The following is a 19414-nucleotide window of genomic DNA, read 5'->3' as shown; positions in this document are numbered from 1 at the left end:
TACATTATAAAACTTATTCATTATGTGTATCAATGTACTTTAATCACAATACATTGAAATAATTAAAATGTTTTAAACAGGTAAGAAACCTGCTAAATAGCTTAAAATTTTAGGAATTCAGTGATTGCTGCTGTAAGTTAACTTCAATTACAGAATTATTTTTAAAATGAAAAATAAGTAATCATGATGTAATTACAAATGTTAGGTGGTTAAAAAATTTGTTATCATAGAAATAAAATGCTCTTAGTATACTATCAACTCATCACCTAGCTAATTTGTAATTAATCACTTAATGAGACTGTGCGAATTTGAATTCAGCATTTCACATTAAAAAAAATTACTATCAATTGCTTAAGCTAATAAAATTTCATAGCAAATTAAAAATGTATTAATTTTGAATTTTAAAAGGCCATAGTTTAATCAGACTAATTTTGAAATTGAAAACTATCATGCATTTAAAAAAAGTATATTATGCTATCAGGAAGGGGAAGGAAAAAAATATTTGGGAGAACCTGAAGATATATGAGAAATTTTTTTAAGTTAAAAATCAGTTTCTGCCATGTCATAAATTAAAAAATTTTTCTTTTTATAGTTATAGATGTCTAAGTTGATTACATATTAAATTCTTTTATGTACTGTTTGATATTTTGATTGTACTTTTAGTACTTCTTGATCAGTTTTGATTTTTGGAAAAGTTTTGGTATTTTTCATTCTGACATACAATTTTGATATTTTGATTGTACTTTTAGTACTTCTTGGTCAGTTTTGATTTTTGGAAAAGTTTTGGTATTTTTCATTCTGAGATACAATTTTAACAGGATGGGGAAAAAAATGAATCCAGAAGAACAATTGCAGTCCTGTATTTTGTAAAATGTTTCTAATTCATAATTTGTCTCCTTTCTCAGCAGCATTCACTAACTTCTAGACTTTATAAAAAAATAAGTATATTCCTTAAAACATGTGAAAAACATAAAAGTGATATTATTAAGTCAAAATTAAACTAGCATATTTTTGGAAGACTTTGCATATACTAAATTGACTGCTCCAACATGTGCATATTTTAGTTTTATAATATATATTATAGTTTTAAACTAAATTTATTGCAGATAAATCTTTCTATCCTACATATAAGAATATAAAACAAACAAAAAAAGAATCAGCTTCCAAAAACTATCATGTTTTCTGAAATTTTCCTTCATTATCGGTACGTAGATAATTTTTATTGAAAATTCTATATTTTTCATTTCTACATGTAACCCATTTTTCATATATTTTCTATTAAATTTTAACTGATATAGAAAATATGTCAAGGAATCATAAACTGATGTCTAATAAACACATTTAAAAATACTAGGGGGTGTAATTTTAACTTAATACGCATCAATTATATAAATTCAGCCTTCTATAGATTTTTTTAGAAGTTAAAATATAAAATAAGAATGCATTAAGAAATATTAATAAATACAGAATTCATTCAGAAACTATAAACTAATATAAAAAATTAAATCACTTATGCACAGTCTACATTTTTTTAAAGAAATGATTTGTATATTTTAAGGAATATTTTACGACTTTTTTTGGTCACCAGTAAACAGCCATCAAAATAAATCTTATGCTTAGTTTACATACTACTGTAGTTATCCCAACTTTATTTTACATTAGTTTCTTTAATTTGATATACCAGCTCTTAGTTTAAACCAATCTGTCATACAGTAAAATAAACATTAAATCAGTCCTGCGTTAATTGTTTTTACACATTTAAGCGACAGTATACTAAGTAGAATCTGTTCATAGAGTTCATGAAATGGGAATGATTACGTTTGGTACCTAAAGTCTAGGATAAGATATACATAAATGCACCAGAAAAATGAATTTTAATTCGTTTAATATTAAAAAACAAAATAGCTTACATCTGAATAGATATGAACTATGAAAATTATATCACATGTGATAAAGTAGGATGTATAAACAATACACTTATATAAATAACAGACATACAGATCATTCACGTGTACAGAAATCTATGGTGCTAAACAGCAACACAGAATACATGATACAAATCCAAAGCAGAATATTTTTTAATATACATATGTAATGGCAGCTTAATGGGAGAGGGAGAAAAGACATCCTTACAGATCCTTACAGCATTTACTACTACCAGGAGGACTTTGCATATTTACACTTTAAGTACCTAGCTGATACTTACCATTACATACAGTAACTAATAAACCCATTCCAAAAAGAACAGGACGTGAAAATAACCAAAGAATCGGTACCAATTTTGTAAAGCCATAAAAAAATGTCAAATGAATGTACAGAATATCAATAAAAAAAGACAAGAGCTTGTAAACCTTTAGCATGAAATATAAAACTAGAAATAAAACATATTGCAAATATGATTTTATACATACAAGTTATCTACATTGATAAATGCCCTCTAAAATGCTGAATGCTAATTTACATGATTTAGATTTATTCTTGTGTGATGTATGAAACTATGTCAGTAACATCTGTCAGTTCATCTTCTTCATTTTCGGGATTCCTAGCTCGTAACAAAGTATCGATCATAAATCCTCCATTAGGCTGTGGCACTGGAGTTGCTACATATGGATTTGAAATAAAAGGAGGGACTTGCTCAGGAGGAGCATAGTTAGGCTGATACGATGGCCGAGAGTCTTGTTTGTCATCTTCTGATGAACGTTCCTCCTCTTCACTCTCATCTGAGACGATTTTGTTCTCCCGCTTCCTCGGTGCGGATTCTCGAGAAGTGGATTCATCATCATCTTCACTACTAATGGCTTTCTTATTTATGTTGAGTTTTATTCGATTCCCTTCACAGCTTTTATTGACTTTCCACTGATCTTCTAATTCTTGACTGCTTTCACTTTCTTCGCTGGAACTCATGCTCTTTTCAGATTCAGAATCGGAACTGACCCATTTACGAACCTTTGGTTTTTTCTTTGGCTTTGTTTCTTTGAATGATGCTTCACTCACTTCAGAAGATGCTGCTTTTCTTCGCTTTGGAGTTCTCAATACCAATACAAATTCCTCAAAAACAGCATTCATTTTTCTGCACTCTTTGTTCATGTTTTTAACTTTTCTTTTCATAGCCTCAGTCTGTAATAAAAATGGAAACAATATTGCCAGTGCTAAGCTTCAAGTTGTACAAGAGAAACAAGAATTTGCCCTCAAGTTCTAGCATTGCAATTCATTGAATATTTTAGTATGATAATAAATATTACTACAAAGGCCAGTATTTGTTAAATTACAGTTAAAATTGGCTACATCTGTATTAAAACAACTGTTTTATTATGCATGCATTAAAAAATGTACAAATGGTAGAACAAAACATATATTTCTGATAGCATAAAAAAAGGTCAAGCTATGAAAGTAGACTATTTTCGTAAGTGTTCAGAATTTTAATGAAGCGCTGACAATGTTACGACCTTATTGGAAGCATGACAAAATTTAACTTAGAAGCTAAGATGGCGGAAAAAGTTGTCTGACTGTCTTTTGTGGTTGAAGGAATTAACATTCAGAGTAGATGGAGTTCAGCACACTAATGCCCAACGTGCATAGTTAAGGATGCCTGAAGATTCCAAAAGCTTTAGTCTAGCCCTTGCCATATTGGAAGTGGGAGGAACGCTGGGAAATGCAACCGAAGGTTCAATTTGGTTTATTTCATTAATACAAAACACAAGAGGACTATCTGCCTAAGGAGAGGGATACTTTCGTGGAGGACCTTTTTAAGGGAAACTGGCTCGTATTAACGTTACGCATAGTGAAAACAATGAAAATGCCCTAACATCAAAACCCAGGGAGAACTGCCGGTGTTCAGCGATTGTACCGCTCGACAGCTGGTGGATCCTAAGTGAAGGAATAGAGTACCTTGTAGATGCCGTAAAACGATAAGGCTAATTCACTGAATCCAGCCTTCAGTTTTGATGGTAGAAGCTTTGCAATATATTTTGTGAAAGGGTTAGAAATGTCACTTTCTATCGTATCTAGTTGGGGAGGCAGAAGATAGCAACATCAGCTTCCGTTTTTAAAGGGAAGGCTCTTGGTTGATTTAAAGACATTGGTAAAAGTCTCTTAGTTCAATACTGCAGCGAGACACACTACTTTCATGTTCTGAAGGCCTCTCTAGTTAATGGCATCAAGTTGGAATCGGAATTAAACGACAAGTATCAGGTGGTAGGGGAAGAATTAATATCGATTATATTACTCAAAGCGTTAAGTTTCTGTATGGAAGGAAATGGCATAGTGAAGTCATTTACTAGATTATGTCGAGTTTGCCAGTACCCCAGTTTTGGGCGAGTAATTTAAAATTATCTTGTAAAAGATTTAAATAAAGAGCATTGTTCATTATGCCACCAATAAACACTAAATTACCTAATCCTGATGTGTTGACATGACCCCCCCACACACAAGGACACCTCCACCCCCATGCTTTACTGTTCCAACATGGAGGTAAGAAAGGACTTACTTCCTACCTCCATGGTTCCAACGAAGTTCTCGGGATTCGGTTCCTCATTTTCTCGTCTCCTTACAATTATACGCCCACCGGAATCCAAAATGTTAAATTTGCTTTCGTCTGCAAATAAGACGCTTCGGGCTTATTTACCATTAATAATTATTGCGATGGAAAGCCTAGGTTTTCTATATTTTCCTCGATCAGCTGATCTAAATAATCTAGCTGATCTGAGTACTCGTCGAACAGTTTCAGGTGAAACTGAAGTAGAAAACTTTTCAGTAAATTCTGTCGAAATCTTTACAACATTCAAAGATAGAGTTTTCACTAATTTTATAACTATAAATCTCTGATCAGACTTTCCCAGATAACCTCTTCTTATTTTATTTTCGATCCAATTTTCTTCTTTAAAGCATTTTATCACATATTACACCTTAGAATGGGATAAATTTATTAATTTAGCAATATTCCGGATAGATTTTCCACTCTTATGATGAAACATAATCAATTTTTGAATGCTACTAGTTGTTTCCTTATGACTACGACCCATTTTAAAATATTAAATGAAATATAAGAGCGTAATCAAGCAAAGAATAAAGCGAAACACCTTTTTAAAGGTCTCCTAAATGCAAAAATTTTTAAAAATGGCTGACGATAATTTTATCTATGGAATTTTACAAAAATGTTTCGGTGTACGATAACTTTTCTGCTGTGTTTTATTTATGCCTCCTTATATTTTCAATTCCAGAAAAAGAAAATTTGCCAATATTTAAAACCAAAAAATTTGGTTTTATTCAAAATCGGCATGAAGATGGTATGAAAAATTATTTGAGCTCTGTATTCGAATTCAGTTCCGGGCTACAGCAATTTTTCTGCAAATTCTTAAAGTGTAGAACACTTTTGAGATCCACTGTAGGTAGTAATGTGCAATGTGAAATTAAAATATAATTTTTTAGTTTATAATGAGGGCTTTTGTCTGCTTCTGAGTAGATTTTCTTCAGTAAATAAAAAATATCCCGTGATTGCTTGGATTAAAGAAAGAAAATCTTCTGACTAGGTAAGATTTTTATCTTGTTTGTACTTGATATCTAGATTGGAAAACAAACGGTCTACTATTTTGGACATTATGCCTAGTATCTATTTGCGAGAAAGTCATTATTTACTCTATTACAGAAAATTTTTTGCAGGAAAGCTGGAAGGCAGTCTCGAGAGACAAAACTTTCACCTAAGTTAATTCCTAAACATTATGATGTAAAATTTCTTCTTTTTTTTAATCATAGATGTAAAAGCTTTGTGAAACTTTTGGCTCAATCTGAATTTTATAGTTATAAAAATTCTGTACTTAAGTACTTAAGAACTTCATTTTCAAATTATTTAAGTTGTATGATAGCGATTGTAGTGTTTTATTTTTGCTAAACAATTATCCTATTATTTTGTATTTACTGTGACTTCTACTTTCATCAGCTCCCACTAAAATGGAAATTTATTAATACATTTAAGTACAACTAGATTTTTTGAGTTCAAGGGAAAACTTTTGGCAGCTATTGTTGGCTTTCTCCCTATTATCGATAGTGAAAGACAGTTTATATTTGAGAGCTTTAAGCGGGCTTTACTTTAGAATTCTCATGGGTTAAATTTACTTGAACATTTATTTCTGTTTTTCCCATAAAATACATAGACTGCTTTCTCTGCTGTAACTAGGCAAACCAAAATATTTTTTTCTAAAACAACGACATTTTTTGCTCTGAACGGGATAATTTTGAGAAGACACAGAACAGAAAATAAAACTTGCTAGGATAAGTACATCAAATCAAAAGGGGGGCGGGGTCTACATCTCTCGTTCTACTCGGTCGAATAACGAAACTGAACTACAGTGTCTCACAAAAGTGATGGGACACTTGTGTTTTACAAAAGGAAACTGTAATAAAATAAATTAAAAAAAAGATGTAAACATTTTTGTGGGTGTGTTTCATACTTAAATTTAGTAACAATTATTACATAACATACATTTTCTCAAAGTATTAAAATATTAATTTAATAAAAATACAATTGTTTAGAACGGAGCAAAAAATGGCTCACATAAGTGTTGAGACACCATTAGATACTACTACGTACTACAATAAATATATTTTTTGGGGTTTTATTTTTACTCAAAAGCAATTGGCAATAATTTATAAAATCGTCTGCAGTATTTCTCTCCAGTTTGTTTCGGAATTTTTGTGTTTTTTAGCTCTGTACAGCCATGAATGCTAAACAAAAAGAAACTTTTCCTGAAATTCGAAAATTAGTTAGTAATTTGGATATTGAACGTGGAAAATCTATTAGAGAAACTGCTGAAACAGTTAACTTGAGTTATTCAACAGTTTTCAATATCATTAAACGATATAAAAAGAATCATATGATTCAGGATAAAAGAAGACCTGGCCGACCATCAAAACTATCCAATGGAATAAAGCGAATTATCGTTCGAAATATTAAAAAAAATCCAAGAATAAGTGCTCCTAAAGTTACTGCTGATTTACAAGCATTATATGGAGTAATTGCTAATACTGACACTATTAGAAGAGTAATTCGATTTGCTGGATATCACGGTAGAGCAGCAGGAAAAAATTCTTCGTAAGTGAAAAGAATAGAAAACTCACACTGGCTTTCGCAAAATCCAACATTAAGAATTCTGATTACTGGAATGAAGTTATATTTGCTGATGAGAGTAAATTTAATATATTTGGTTCTGACTTTAGAATCTTGCTGTGGAGAAAACCCAGGGAAGAATTTCGCAAACAGAACTTGGTGCCAACAGTCAAACGTGGTGGAGGAGGAGTTATGGTATGGGGGTGTATGTTGTCCGCTGGAGTTGGTAATCTTGTTTTTATTGACAATATAATGGATCAGTACAAGTATATTGATATTTTAAATCAAAATTTGAAATCTTCAGCACGAAAATTGAACCTTCATAACGATTTTAAATTCTCCCAGGACAATGATATAAAAAAAGCACACTGCTTTGAACGTCAGACACAGACTGCTGTATAACTGTCCTGAAATAATAAAAACCCGATAACAATCTCCAGACTTAAATCCCATAGAGAATATTTGGCAAGAATTGGAATCAAGAATTCGAAAACACACCATTTCTTCAAAACAACAATTAAAATCGGTGCTTCAAGAAGAATGGGGAAAGATCACTCCAGAAATCACAAAAAAATTAGTCCATCCCAAGAAGATTAAATCATGTTTTAAAAGTAAAAGGAAATAAAACAAAATATTAAAACCTTTTAAAAAGTAAAATTTTTGGATAAATATTTGATGGAAAAGTAAGTGTCCCATCACTTAGCCATTTTTTGCTTCGTTCTAAACAATTGTATTTTTATTAAATGAATATTTTAATATTTTGAGAAAATGTATGTTATGTAATAATTGTTACTAAATTTAAGTATGAAAGACACTCACAAAAATTTTTATGTGTTTTTTTAATTTATTTTACCACAGTTTCCTTTTGTAAAGCACAAGTGTCCCATCACTTTTGTGAGACACTGTATGTGTTGAACGCACGACTTTATTTAACTGAATTTACCGAACTATATTTGGTATTTAAATTTTTTTTGTATTTTACAAGATTGAATGAAGATGTTTTGAGTTATTATTTATTTTTTGCGTAGACACGAATCGATTGAATGAGAAATGCATCTCTAATGGAATTCCAGAAAATAAGTTTAAATGAAGTGCAGAAAAAAAAAAAAAAAAAATATATATGTATATATATGTGTGTACTTTCTTAGATCTTTCAATGAAGTCGTGGGGTGCCCACATCAGATATTTTACTTTCTCCTAAGAGTTTTTCACTTGCCGACATAACCTTTCATTTTATGTTAACCTTTTCATTTTCCCATCTATTTTGCATAGTCGGAAAAAGCATACAGTTTTTTCTTTCTTGGAGATATTTTTACTTTATCACAACAAAACTTTACTTTTTACTTAAAAATCATAAATTTTTTTTCACTTTTAGATATTTTTATTAGAATTTTATATTAATTATTGAAGTTGCGTGGTTGAATAATATTTCTTCAAATAATTGTTTTCAAATATCTACTTATTCATTCGAACTTACTACTAAATAGTAATGAGGTTTACGAGAGCTATTAGCCGAATAATAAACATTTTCTCGCTGCCAGCATTCGTCAATAAAATGATTTGGTTCACTCTAATTGCATATACTATTCATTGTTCCTATTAGTGACCGTCACTACCTGGACATGCCGATGAAACTGCTCTAGTGGTAGACAGACTGTAGTAGTGTCTCGAAGAATGTAAACAAGGGTGGTGTGTGCAACGTGACTCATCGAACTCGAATCGTATTCCAAACATATGTCGTAAACCACAACATGTTTGATAACTTATGACGGATTCTGTGCATCTATGTGGTTGACTAAAATAAAAAATGGTTTTTTTCAGACCTTTTTTTGAACCGGTATTATTTAACTTGAAAAATAAGATGGACCAATAAATTGTGAGCTCATTAAATTCTATAGATATGCTGCGTTTAAAAATTTTGTGTTTGTTAGGTGATTGATTTGTGAATGTGATGACCAGAGGATATACTACGATCGACGGGATATTTTTAAGTGTGTCAACTGATGTGTACATGAGCCCGTACAGTTACAAATATCCATCGTATGAGAGAATGGAATACTAAAAAATGAGTGATGTTTATAATTAACATTGAACCATAGGGCTTATAAACCAATTAGATTTTACTTCAAAACCATCAACCAGAAGTTGATAGTTCACTTAAAGCTCGTTGCTATTCCACAAATTCTACGTCTTAACATGGAATTGGTCATTTGCTGGTCATATCATATTTTTTTGTTCATGTTACGGAATAGCACAATATAAATTTCTTACCTCAGTATCAATCTTTACTTTTCTTACAGTATTAGTCTTTACTTTTCTTACAGTATTAGTCTTTACTTTTCTGGACAGTCTTTTCAGTTCTTTTACTGTCATATTCATGGCATCAGCCTGTAATATAGATTGAAAAAAATTACCACTCCTAAACTCACATAATTGCACAGTCTGTACAAGAAAAGTCTGAAATAAGATTTGCTCCAAAGTTTAAAAAAACTGCGTTCATTAACTATTTCAATGTGACAATAAATCTTGATACAACTCCTGGCAATTGTTATTAACATAAAATACTACGTATTTTGTTAGTCATGTGATCAAAATTTATAACTGCTAGAGCAAGAGATTTAACTCTAATAGCCTTGAGAAACTATAAGCAAGCTAATTTCAAGGCTATATTGGAGTATTCAAGGCTCTACTGAAAGATTAGCAATACCCTTTCATACATCTCTCTCTCTATATATAAAGAAGAATGTCTCTTTGTTTGTTCATGATACACTCAGTCACTACTATAGCTATCGTCACCAAACTTTCTATAATTCTTTTCTGGGTGCTGGGAAAGGTCGACGTCCACCTTTTTTCCCAAAAAAGTTCAATCGCTTGCTACGGGCAGTCTATGGAACTGACCAAATTAATCGGTAGCGAAAATACTCAATCGGTAGCGAAGGCAGCCGAAGACCATCTGAGTGCACATGCGTGGCATTCACATATTTTATCTATATTGCATCTATATTTTCTCTACCTGAGTGAATACCCGCTTCTTCAAACTGCGCTTTTACCAATATTCAATATTTTTTAATAATAATCTAATAATATAATCTATAATAGTTCTAATAATATAATCTATAATAATCTAATAATTTAATATAATCTCCTGTTTCTTTGATTTTCATTGGTGAAATTTTTGCTTGTCACAATCAATCTAATATATACGCATGTGCAAATACAAAAAGAAAAGAACAGTATAATAGCAGGAAAATTTTGAAGGAATGTGGGCTCAATCTGAAACGAACAACTCAAGATTCTAATATCAAAAGTTATGGAGGAAATAAAAATAAAACCACAGATTTTCATCGATTTCTAATTTGCTTTGAAACAACAATATGCAACGCTGAATTTGTATCCACTGTTTCAACTAATTTCGATTATGATGGATTAAACATGACCACAGATCATCAGTTATTTTGTCGAATTGTTTTATTGATTATTTATCAATTACGATAAATGTTTTGCCACATTTAATCAACTAAAATGGAATATAGGTTAAATACGATGGCAGATATTAATGGTGTCAGGATTTTAATAAATCATTAAAGATACCCTACTTATAATATATATGTAAAGGCCGCACTAGGCCGATTGCCTCTTAATTGTGTTACGACATAGATATATAATTTCAGTTTCATCTTTACTGTTTACCCAAATATTTTAAAGCATTATTTTATTTTTACGATGATTTCTGCATTTTTACTACATTTATTTGCATCTCTATTTTATCATGATTTTGTACTTTGGTTAGTGTATAGTGATCACGTGCTACTTCCTAGGACTTACTCTGAAGTACATTTATGCCATATAAGCATTATACCTCATCTAACTACTGCTAAAACTTAAGAAAACTGCTTTTCCGTCCAAGAAATTACTTACCCGACGTATATCTTCATTGTAGTTTTTCGGAAAATTTAACTTCCGGAGTATTGTACGAACTAATAGGTGACCCTAGGGGATAGGAGATTTATGGAAGTAAAGACCGTGGTAAAAGTTTACAATTGGGTGCCCCTTGATTTTTGGCGATTCTTTTTTGACGCCAAGATCGGCGCCAGGAAGACACAATTTTAAGATGGCCGCTACGCAGAACCAAAATAAAAAGTCAAACAATTGCATAAACTCTGTGTCCATGTACACATCGATCTATTTTCCCTTAAAAAAAATCCCAGAATTGCACAAACTAGGCATTGCGCAAATCTCACGAGTACTTTTATAAAAATTAGTTCTAAAAATTTTAGCTCCTCAATGTTTAATTGAACTTGATACATATTTATTAATATTTCTTTTTTTATTAAACTAACTTGATTCCTTCTTCCAGAATTCGAATTTAGGCTTAATCCAAATATAATTCGTACATTTTTATTGTTTCTTTTAAAAATTTGTATTTTTAAATAATTTTTATAAATTTTTCGAAGAAAGTTTGTATTATAACCTATAAAAATTTTAACATTATCTTAAAGTAGATGTATTTCTAAGCATATCAGCAAAAACTCAGAATTTTTTATTCAATATTTCCTAAGATATATGTAAATTTACATTTTGGTGCGTTTAAATTTAAAATGTTTAAATTTGTCCATGTACACATCAATCTATTTTTATTTAAAAAAATCAGGAGGCAAAGTTACACTATCATGGTAACCAGAAATAAGATTTCATCGCCAAAATTTTACAAAAATTGTCGCTAATCGAAGGGGCACCCAGTTCTACACTAGAGCCAAGGCCGTAAGGTCGAAAACTTGTCACAGATGTATTTTATTGTTATTATTATTATAATTTCAGTTTAGTTCCTTCGTTACGACAGATCATTAATAAATATCATTAAGCCTAACAGACATTAAAGAATAATACTCACAATAGCATTAAATCTCTGCACAAGAGATTTTATTTTCTCCAAACGAAAAGACTGCTCAGCCAGACGATCCTTCTCCATCTCGTATCTATTGAGAGGAATTTAAATGTAATAAAATTGTTAAGAATAAAATATCAATATATTTTTAATTTTACATGTGGAGGTATTTATATCCACAGTGTACAGTAACCATATAACATATGATAAGAGTTTCAAAATGAACTGTATATAAAAATATTGTTGCGTGCATACGGGTTCGTAATAGATTGAATGCACAAGTCTGATAAAAGGTTAATAAAATTTATTCTTATCACAAGTATTGTAATAAAACGCTAGATTTTTTCCCTCAAAGATATTCGTACAATATCACACAGTAGTTATATTTTAAACTAATAAAACGTTAAATAGTACGCAATCCAAAGCGCAAGGAAAGCTAATCCGATCTCACCGCGAATTCGCTACAATCAATAACAACACTCAGTAAACAACTGAACTGAGATGTTTCTCTCCAGCTTTTTAAAGCCTTTTAATCAGTCACAAGAAGCTTCTGGTAATTTACGTTTTCTCGAGATTTCTGGAAAGCAAAAGAATAGAATTACGAGATATCTAATTATTCAATGTTAAATGCGTGTGCTTCTGTATTTTTACTTTTCCAACGTAGCTTTCTCTTAAAAGTCTCGTGCTGCACTGTGAGGGGATATAAAACAATTTTAATTACAGTTCTACTAAAAATAGCTAACTAAATACAAAATCCGTAATAATATTAAAATTCTACATGATTTAAAAATTTCCCATAACGTACTTCCATGTTATACCTAAATACAATGGTGATCAAAAAGTTAAGATTTCGAAAAGGTAATTACACAGGATTGCTTCAAAATTTCACTTATTTATTTTAGGAATCAATTTACTCTGATGAACGTAATATATGAATTTAGAATTACCGGTGGACTGGATTTAGAATTGTATCTATGCATGTACACTAGCCCCCCCTAAAAAAATGGGACATTTCTATATCTCCCGTTTGACGAATTTCAACTTGCGTTTTTCGGGTCTCAAAAGGGCGACTTAGGGTATTTATTAGATTTATATATAGAAGGCATGGTCACGTTTCTTTAGTAATCACTTTTTTAAAAAAACACTTTTTAAATTAATTATTTATAATTCACTCAAATGAAAAATGTTTTACATAACTGTATTCTTAAAGACCAATTCATATTTTTCGGATTTTAGCTTATTTCTACTAAAATCAAACGGCAATTATAAAAGGAGGAGGATAAAGGAAACAAAAAGAAAATGTTTACCTTTTCCTGTCTGAACAGTACTGCATAATGCAGTAATTTCAAATTTATATTTTATTGGGACTTACTTTACTGAATACAGGCCAGCAGAAAAAAAACATGTATTTGCATTTATATGTAACCATGTTTAATTACATATAAAATGCGAAATTCTCATTAATTTACTTCAAAACTTTCTTTCCATTGAATACATGTCTTATTATTTTTGAAACGGTATAAATATGTATTTGCGGTTCTCGAACATTCATGAAATCTACTATGCGGCTCCTGTCGTTATGAAGTTTGGCGACCCCTGATATATAGCATGGTTTTAATATACGTATTTTGACACAAAATAGGACTTTTTCTGAAATGATATGCCAATTTTTTTTCGTATTTCGATTCCGCGACTCAAATTATGCGAAACTGCCAAGTTTTGTAAAAATCTCACGAGTACTTTTATAAAAATTAGTTCTAAAAATTTTAGCTCCTCAATGTTTAATTGAACTTGATACATATTTATTAATATTTCTTTTTTTATTAAACTAACTTGATTCCTTCTTCCAGAATTCGAATTTAGGCTTAATCCAAATATAATTCGTACATTTTTATTGTTTCTTTTAAAAATTTGTATTTTTAAATAATTTTTATAAATTTTTCGAAGAAAGTTTGTATTATAACCTATAAAAATTTTAACATTATCTTAAAGTAGATGTATTTCTAAGCATATCAGCAAAAACTCAGAATTTTTTATTCAATATTTCCTAAGATATATGTAAATTTACATTTTGGTGCGTTTTGAAATTTGGCGTATTTTATATAAGCGATAATAACGAAAATGTGGTTCACGCACTTTGTTACAATTATTTGAAAGAATGAACGATGGACCTTTTTCCTCTCGTGCATCAATGAAAAATAAGGAAAGTAAGTAGGTTAATATAAATTAAGAATTCCGCCAAGTGAATTATTCTTGGCCAAACTGAAAAGAAATGCGCCAAGATAAATTTTTCAATTTCTCACCAAAAATTAGAAAATTTAACATATAAGCATAATTTGTTTCGTAGAATTGAAATGAAAAAAAAAATTATATGTTTCTTTCGGAAAAAGTCCGAATTTGTGTCAAAATGCCTATGTTAGAATAATGCTATACATAAATATAATATATATCCTAAGTCGCGCTTTTGAGATATGAAAAACGTAATTCTTTTTTGAAATAAAGTAAATAAGAAAAGTGGCTGAAAATAAAAAAAAGTAAGATTGCAATTATACAAAGTCTGATATAAGATTTTCCACATTTAAGAGGAGATAAAAACAGCTCTATGACATATAGTTTACATTTTTATCTACTCCATATATAAATACCGGACAGGTTTCGTAGTCTCCAAAACCTCAAATATGCATCCAGCTTATTTTTACATTGTAAAATGGCAAACATAAAAACATTTGTTAGGTAAAATTAAGTATGAAATATAAAAACAGGTTGTTGACAGATCATTGTATCTGAAAATTGGGGGAAAAAATACTTACAGTTTTTTTCTTTTTTGTACACTCGACTCTGCGATTTCAATACAAATAAAAAGAAAAAAATCATATAATTAAATAATCTTGAATCAATTTCACATATTTCTTTTTACTTGCAAAAGGGGTGAAAAACTCACTCTTGCTGGATCCTCTCTCATTTCTTCCAGATGATTTTTATAATTTACTAATATTTCAACTAACTCTGCTATTTTCATATCTATGGACTCAATCCTTTTATTAACCTGCATTATTAAAAAAAAAGAAAAAAGGAATAATTAAATTAAAATAAAAAATTATATGGTTAATGTACTTTAAAAACGAATGAAAAGTAAATATAATTTAAATCGGGCTGTAACATACCAGACAGCTCCAATTGAAAAAATACCATTTATGTCTGTCTTCAAGTTATCGAATCATTTCACACGAAGGACCACAGAAATTTTGTTTGTCACTCAAATATTATAAGAGAAAAACTTTTTCGTTTGTTACTCACAAATATTATAACAGAAAAACAAATAATTTAATTAAATTCCCCCCTCAGAAATGAAATATGAAATATATTTTAGGTATTACAATTTATGCATTAAGACTAAAAATTTTTTTTTCAGAATTGTTTTCTTTTCATTATCAGGTGCGCCTCATTCTTGGCCGCGTGATTAAGACCACTGAATTCGAGGAAGTTTGGGTTGAATCCCAGGCAAACAAACTGGCTTTAAATGAAGAATGATAAGAACAAAATGGTGAACAAATTTGCTTCAGAAAGCTTTAAATGAAGGCATCCCTCCTGTCAGGCATATAATCCTCATGGCTTTGACCTACTTTAAATAATGAATCGACTATTATTAGGTACAAGTCTAAGTTAATGTGAGGGCTGGTAGTCGTTTTGCCTGGACGAAACGTCAATTGGATGTAGTTATATCTATAATTCAACTCGATATTCATTCGTAAGAAGGGATCGTGATTTTTAACCCTAACGGAATTTTAGTCTCGAAATGCGATTTTGATTTCTTTCACTTTAACGCCTTCTTTTACTTTTCATTCTAATCTGTTGCCATTTGAAAAACATGAGATATTATTATTTTTTTTTATGTTTAATCTGTCTGCTACTGATAAACAATGTTGCTGTTATGAACATAATTCAAATAAAAATTGTAACATAATTTCAAAGAGAAATCGGTAAGTTTGGCAAAGATGATCCGTAATTCCAAAAAACTTGTTTTGTCATTTTGTCTGTATTCGTTTCGACTCATAAATGAGAGCAAATATTTTCACACATAAAATTTATTTTTAAGTAAGAATAGGAGTAATCAGATTATATAAAATATTAAATATGCCAATTATGCAAGAATTTCTTCAGTGAAAATAATTAGAGGCTAGGATGATTATGAGGAAAACTTGAGTCATGTTGGAGGGAAAATTATGAGAAATGGTACTTACCATTGCCATATATTTTAACAGATTTGGTGCAACTTCTTTAGGTTTTGTCTTTCCAGATAACCGATCCATGGTTGAATTTACCTATATAAATGAGCAATAAATTAAATCTAAAATTACACGTTAAATGTAAATGAAATATAAGAAACTGGAAATGGTAGTAACAAACAAAAGCACCTGAAAAGAATTAAATGTTGCTAGGTAAAGAAAACTTAAATCTGGAAAGAATAAATAGAAATATTTATCAACAGGAATATAAATTATTATAAGTAATACAATCTAGGTTACAACTCGAAAACAGGTAGAAGGTGGGAAAATGCAAAACCTTAACTTAAAAAATTAAGCAAAGGAAACCTCATATAAGAAAAATACCCTATTTGGGCGTATTTTCCCAACTAGGTGTTTTAGCGCTAGTTTTTGAAAGTTTTAAAAATATTCGCATAATTGTCTAATTCCTTTATTGTAATTGCTAAACTATATTTCTTTGGTTATTTTTTTCTCTCTATTCAAGTTCGTATCTGCATTTTTATAACAGCATTTTATCCATTTTATTTTCCCTTACATTTTTTATTTGAACCTTTTTTTTCTGTAGATTCTAGTTAAGCTAACAGGACGTCGCAATTGCTCTCACACTTAGAAAACTTTCCAAACATGCGATTTCACCTTACATCTGTTGTTTTATGCTCCAACTCATTGTAGCCTTATCTACTGCTCATGTGTTGGATCTTTCGAAATCCTGGCCCCCCTTTTTCTTTGTTCCTCCGATGTCCCTCCTGGGAAATGCCATCAAGATTCATGATTGTGAGGTGTCCCTCAGGCTTCTTTATATGGTAAATGAGCCGGATTCATGGCGCTCTGTGCAACGTGTTCGACTCAGCTACTATCGCATATTGTTATTTTAATATCACTATGTACAGAGGCTGTTCGCACATTTTTTAGACGATTTTGGTAAGCGGTAATAAAAAATCGTTTGCTGCAAAAGAAGTAATTTCATTTGTACTATGTTTTTAAAAGTCAAAATTATCGTCTGTGGCTTGAAAGTTTTGTTTTTATTCAAAATGGCGAATTTAACAAAGCAGTGGTTCGAAGGTTACATTGACGCTCTCTCCGACGACAATAATGCATACTCCGTTATCCAAAAACGATGTGAGAGTCATTGTTTAGTGATATCTAAAGCGTCGATAGGTAATATCATCAACAAGAAAGGAAAAAAGCGTCAAATTGGAGCCTCAAGTGGGACAAAAATTCCAAACAAGTATCCAAAGAAAAAACACACATCTTCGACTATTGCAAACGTACGTTGTTTAATATTAAAAGAAAATCCCCCTAGTCAGAGGACAGTTGCAAAATCATTAAAATGTCCGGTGTCCACTGTAAGAAAATGATAAACATTGATTTAAACCTTAAGAAAGCAAGAAAACGCAATGTGCATCGTCTTCTTCCAAAGCATATCGTTCAATTCAGGACACGCTGCAGAATTCTATATGAGAAACTCGTATCTCAAGAAAAATGGAAAATATTTATAACAATAGATGAAGCATGGGTTATTTAAATGATTGTAAAAAAAAAAAAAAAAAAAAAAGCCATTTATTATCATAAAAGGGGAGAAAAAAATTTAAGTACATGGTTCAAAGAATCGAAAGAAAGTTTTTCCTAAGGGATTCATGATTGTTGCTGGTTTTTCTTATAATGGCAAGTTAAAAATAAAGAGAGTGCAAAACAAATGTCAAGATTAACTCCAAATAGTATCAGGAACATATTTTATCGCCAATTTTTCTGAATGAAATACCATCGCTTTACCCACAGTGCCATCCATGTGTGAGACTCCATCAGGACAAAGCTAACAGTCACACTACAAAATCCACTGTAAATTTCCTAAAAGAAATGGAACAAAAAGCTGGTATCAAGGCCATACCCTTAGCTGATATCCCTACTAAATCTCCCGATGAGTCCTCTTAGTTTTGTGAATACAATATACATCGTCTAAAATGTGTGAACAGCCTCTGTATTCTTACTGCAATCTTACAAAATAATAACTTTCTGATAGCAGCCGGTAGTTTATGCATGACTACTTTTCATTTATTATTATCGTGCTCTAACCATATCCTTCGGAAATTAAATTTCTGGCAAAATTTTCCTTTTCGAACGATAAAACTGGTTAAAATTTTGTTTGGAGCATCCCTGACTTCTTTTCCTCAGAATGTGGTAACCCCGATCTATGTTGTATTAAAAATAATGAGAATATTGATGAAAAAAATCAAGTATCTGCTTAAAATAAGAAAAATGTTAATATATGTTTAAAAGCGAATTTTAGAAACAACTTGAAGCAAATTCAGATTAAAAAGAAAGAAAGTTACACGTGCTGCACGTCCTCAAGAGTAAATATCTAATAATTGTATGTATGCGTGCATTGCACCGTTTCCTACAAAATCAATCACATACATTTGCATATCTATAGTTTCTTAATATGCATGCTAAGTTATTTCAGATATCAATCGGGTGTTGTCAGTGGATTGAGATTCCGACTTCTTTTAACAAAACTTTTCATAAGAATGAGCCCCAAACGGACTTTTGTCCCGAATGGAATGTCTCGAAATGGATTTTGCATTGACTCACAGTAATTTACTTTTCAAATTGTTGTCACCAAATATTATCGCTTTAAAGAAATCAATAATGGAGAATCTGCTCGAAGGTATGAATGTATTGTGGCATACAGAAATTTACCTAACAAAGTCCAAACTATTGTAAATTACAAACTTCCAACAACCGTTCATGAACTCAGAACGTTGTGAGGTCTTATTAATTTTTATCGACGATATTTAAAAGAATGCATCAAAAGCCCACAGAAAAAAGCCCACTATGATAATTGCCCACGCGACAAACACCCACAACGATGAAAGCGCACATTGATAAAAGCTCGCACTGATAAAAGCCCACGCTGATAAAATCCCATACTGATTTAAAAGCGCACATAATCGAAATGGACATATGGTTTTTTTATTACTATACCATGTATTTATAATATTAATTGTAATAAATGGAGCTATTCAGATCTGAATTTAATGTCTCAAACATATGTCTGTTTGTATACATATATTTGAGACAAATATTTGTCTGTCTGTTTGTTTAATTTATTATGTTGAAAGCAAACTTTCTACTCTCTGATTAAGTGATTAGCTATAACGTATC

At 30.8% G+C, this 19414-nt stretch overlaps 1 protein-coding gene across 1 annotated transcript; it reads right to left on the bottom strand.

Moving 5' to 3' along the window:
* Window positions 1–1667: 1667 nt before the first annotated feature.
* On the bottom strand, window positions 1668–19094 carry LOC146995551 (uncharacterized). Its single transcript, XM_085824335.1, has 5 exons — window positions 16229–19094; window positions 14929–15033; window positions 11994–12078; window positions 9374–9490; window positions 1668–3117 (listed from the first exon to the last, which is right to left on the bottom strand). Exons 3-5 carry the CDS (start codon window positions 12069–12071, stop codon window positions 2473–2475), a joined length of 840 nt encoding a protein of 279 aa, XP_085680461.1. The 5' UTR covers window positions 12072–12078; window positions 14929–15033; window positions 16229–19094; the 3' UTR covers window positions 1668–2472.
* Window positions 19095–19414: the final 320 nt, after the last annotated feature.

This window comes from Stegodyphus dumicola, chromosome 9 (genome assembly GCF_044657685.1).
Source record: "Stegodyphus dumicola isolate Sdum_Otavi_A_Nest chromosome 9, ASM4465768v1".
Taxonomy (NCBI): Eukaryota; Metazoa; Arthropoda; class Arachnida; order Araneae; family Eresidae; genus Stegodyphus; species Stegodyphus dumicola.
Note: the sequence above shows the minus strand (reverse complement) of the source record. Positions and strands in the feature narration are given on the sequence as shown.

What these genes read in the sequence shown, in the direction of transcription:
- LOC146995551 (XM_085824335.1), bottom strand. Translation starts at nt 12,071, where the DNA reads ATGGAGAAGGATCGTCTGGCTGAGCAGTCTTTTCGTTTGGAGAAAATA. An exon ending in TGCAGAGATTTAATGCTATT is followed by an intron (nt 9,491 to 11,993) that starts GTGAGTATTATT and finishes TCTATATTACAG; the next exon opens with GCTGATGCCATGAATATGAC. An exon ending in AAGTAAAGATTGATACTGAG is followed by an intron (nt 3,118 to 9,373) that starts GTAAGAAATTTA and finishes TTTTTATTACAG; the next exon opens with ACTGAGGCTATGAAAAGAAA.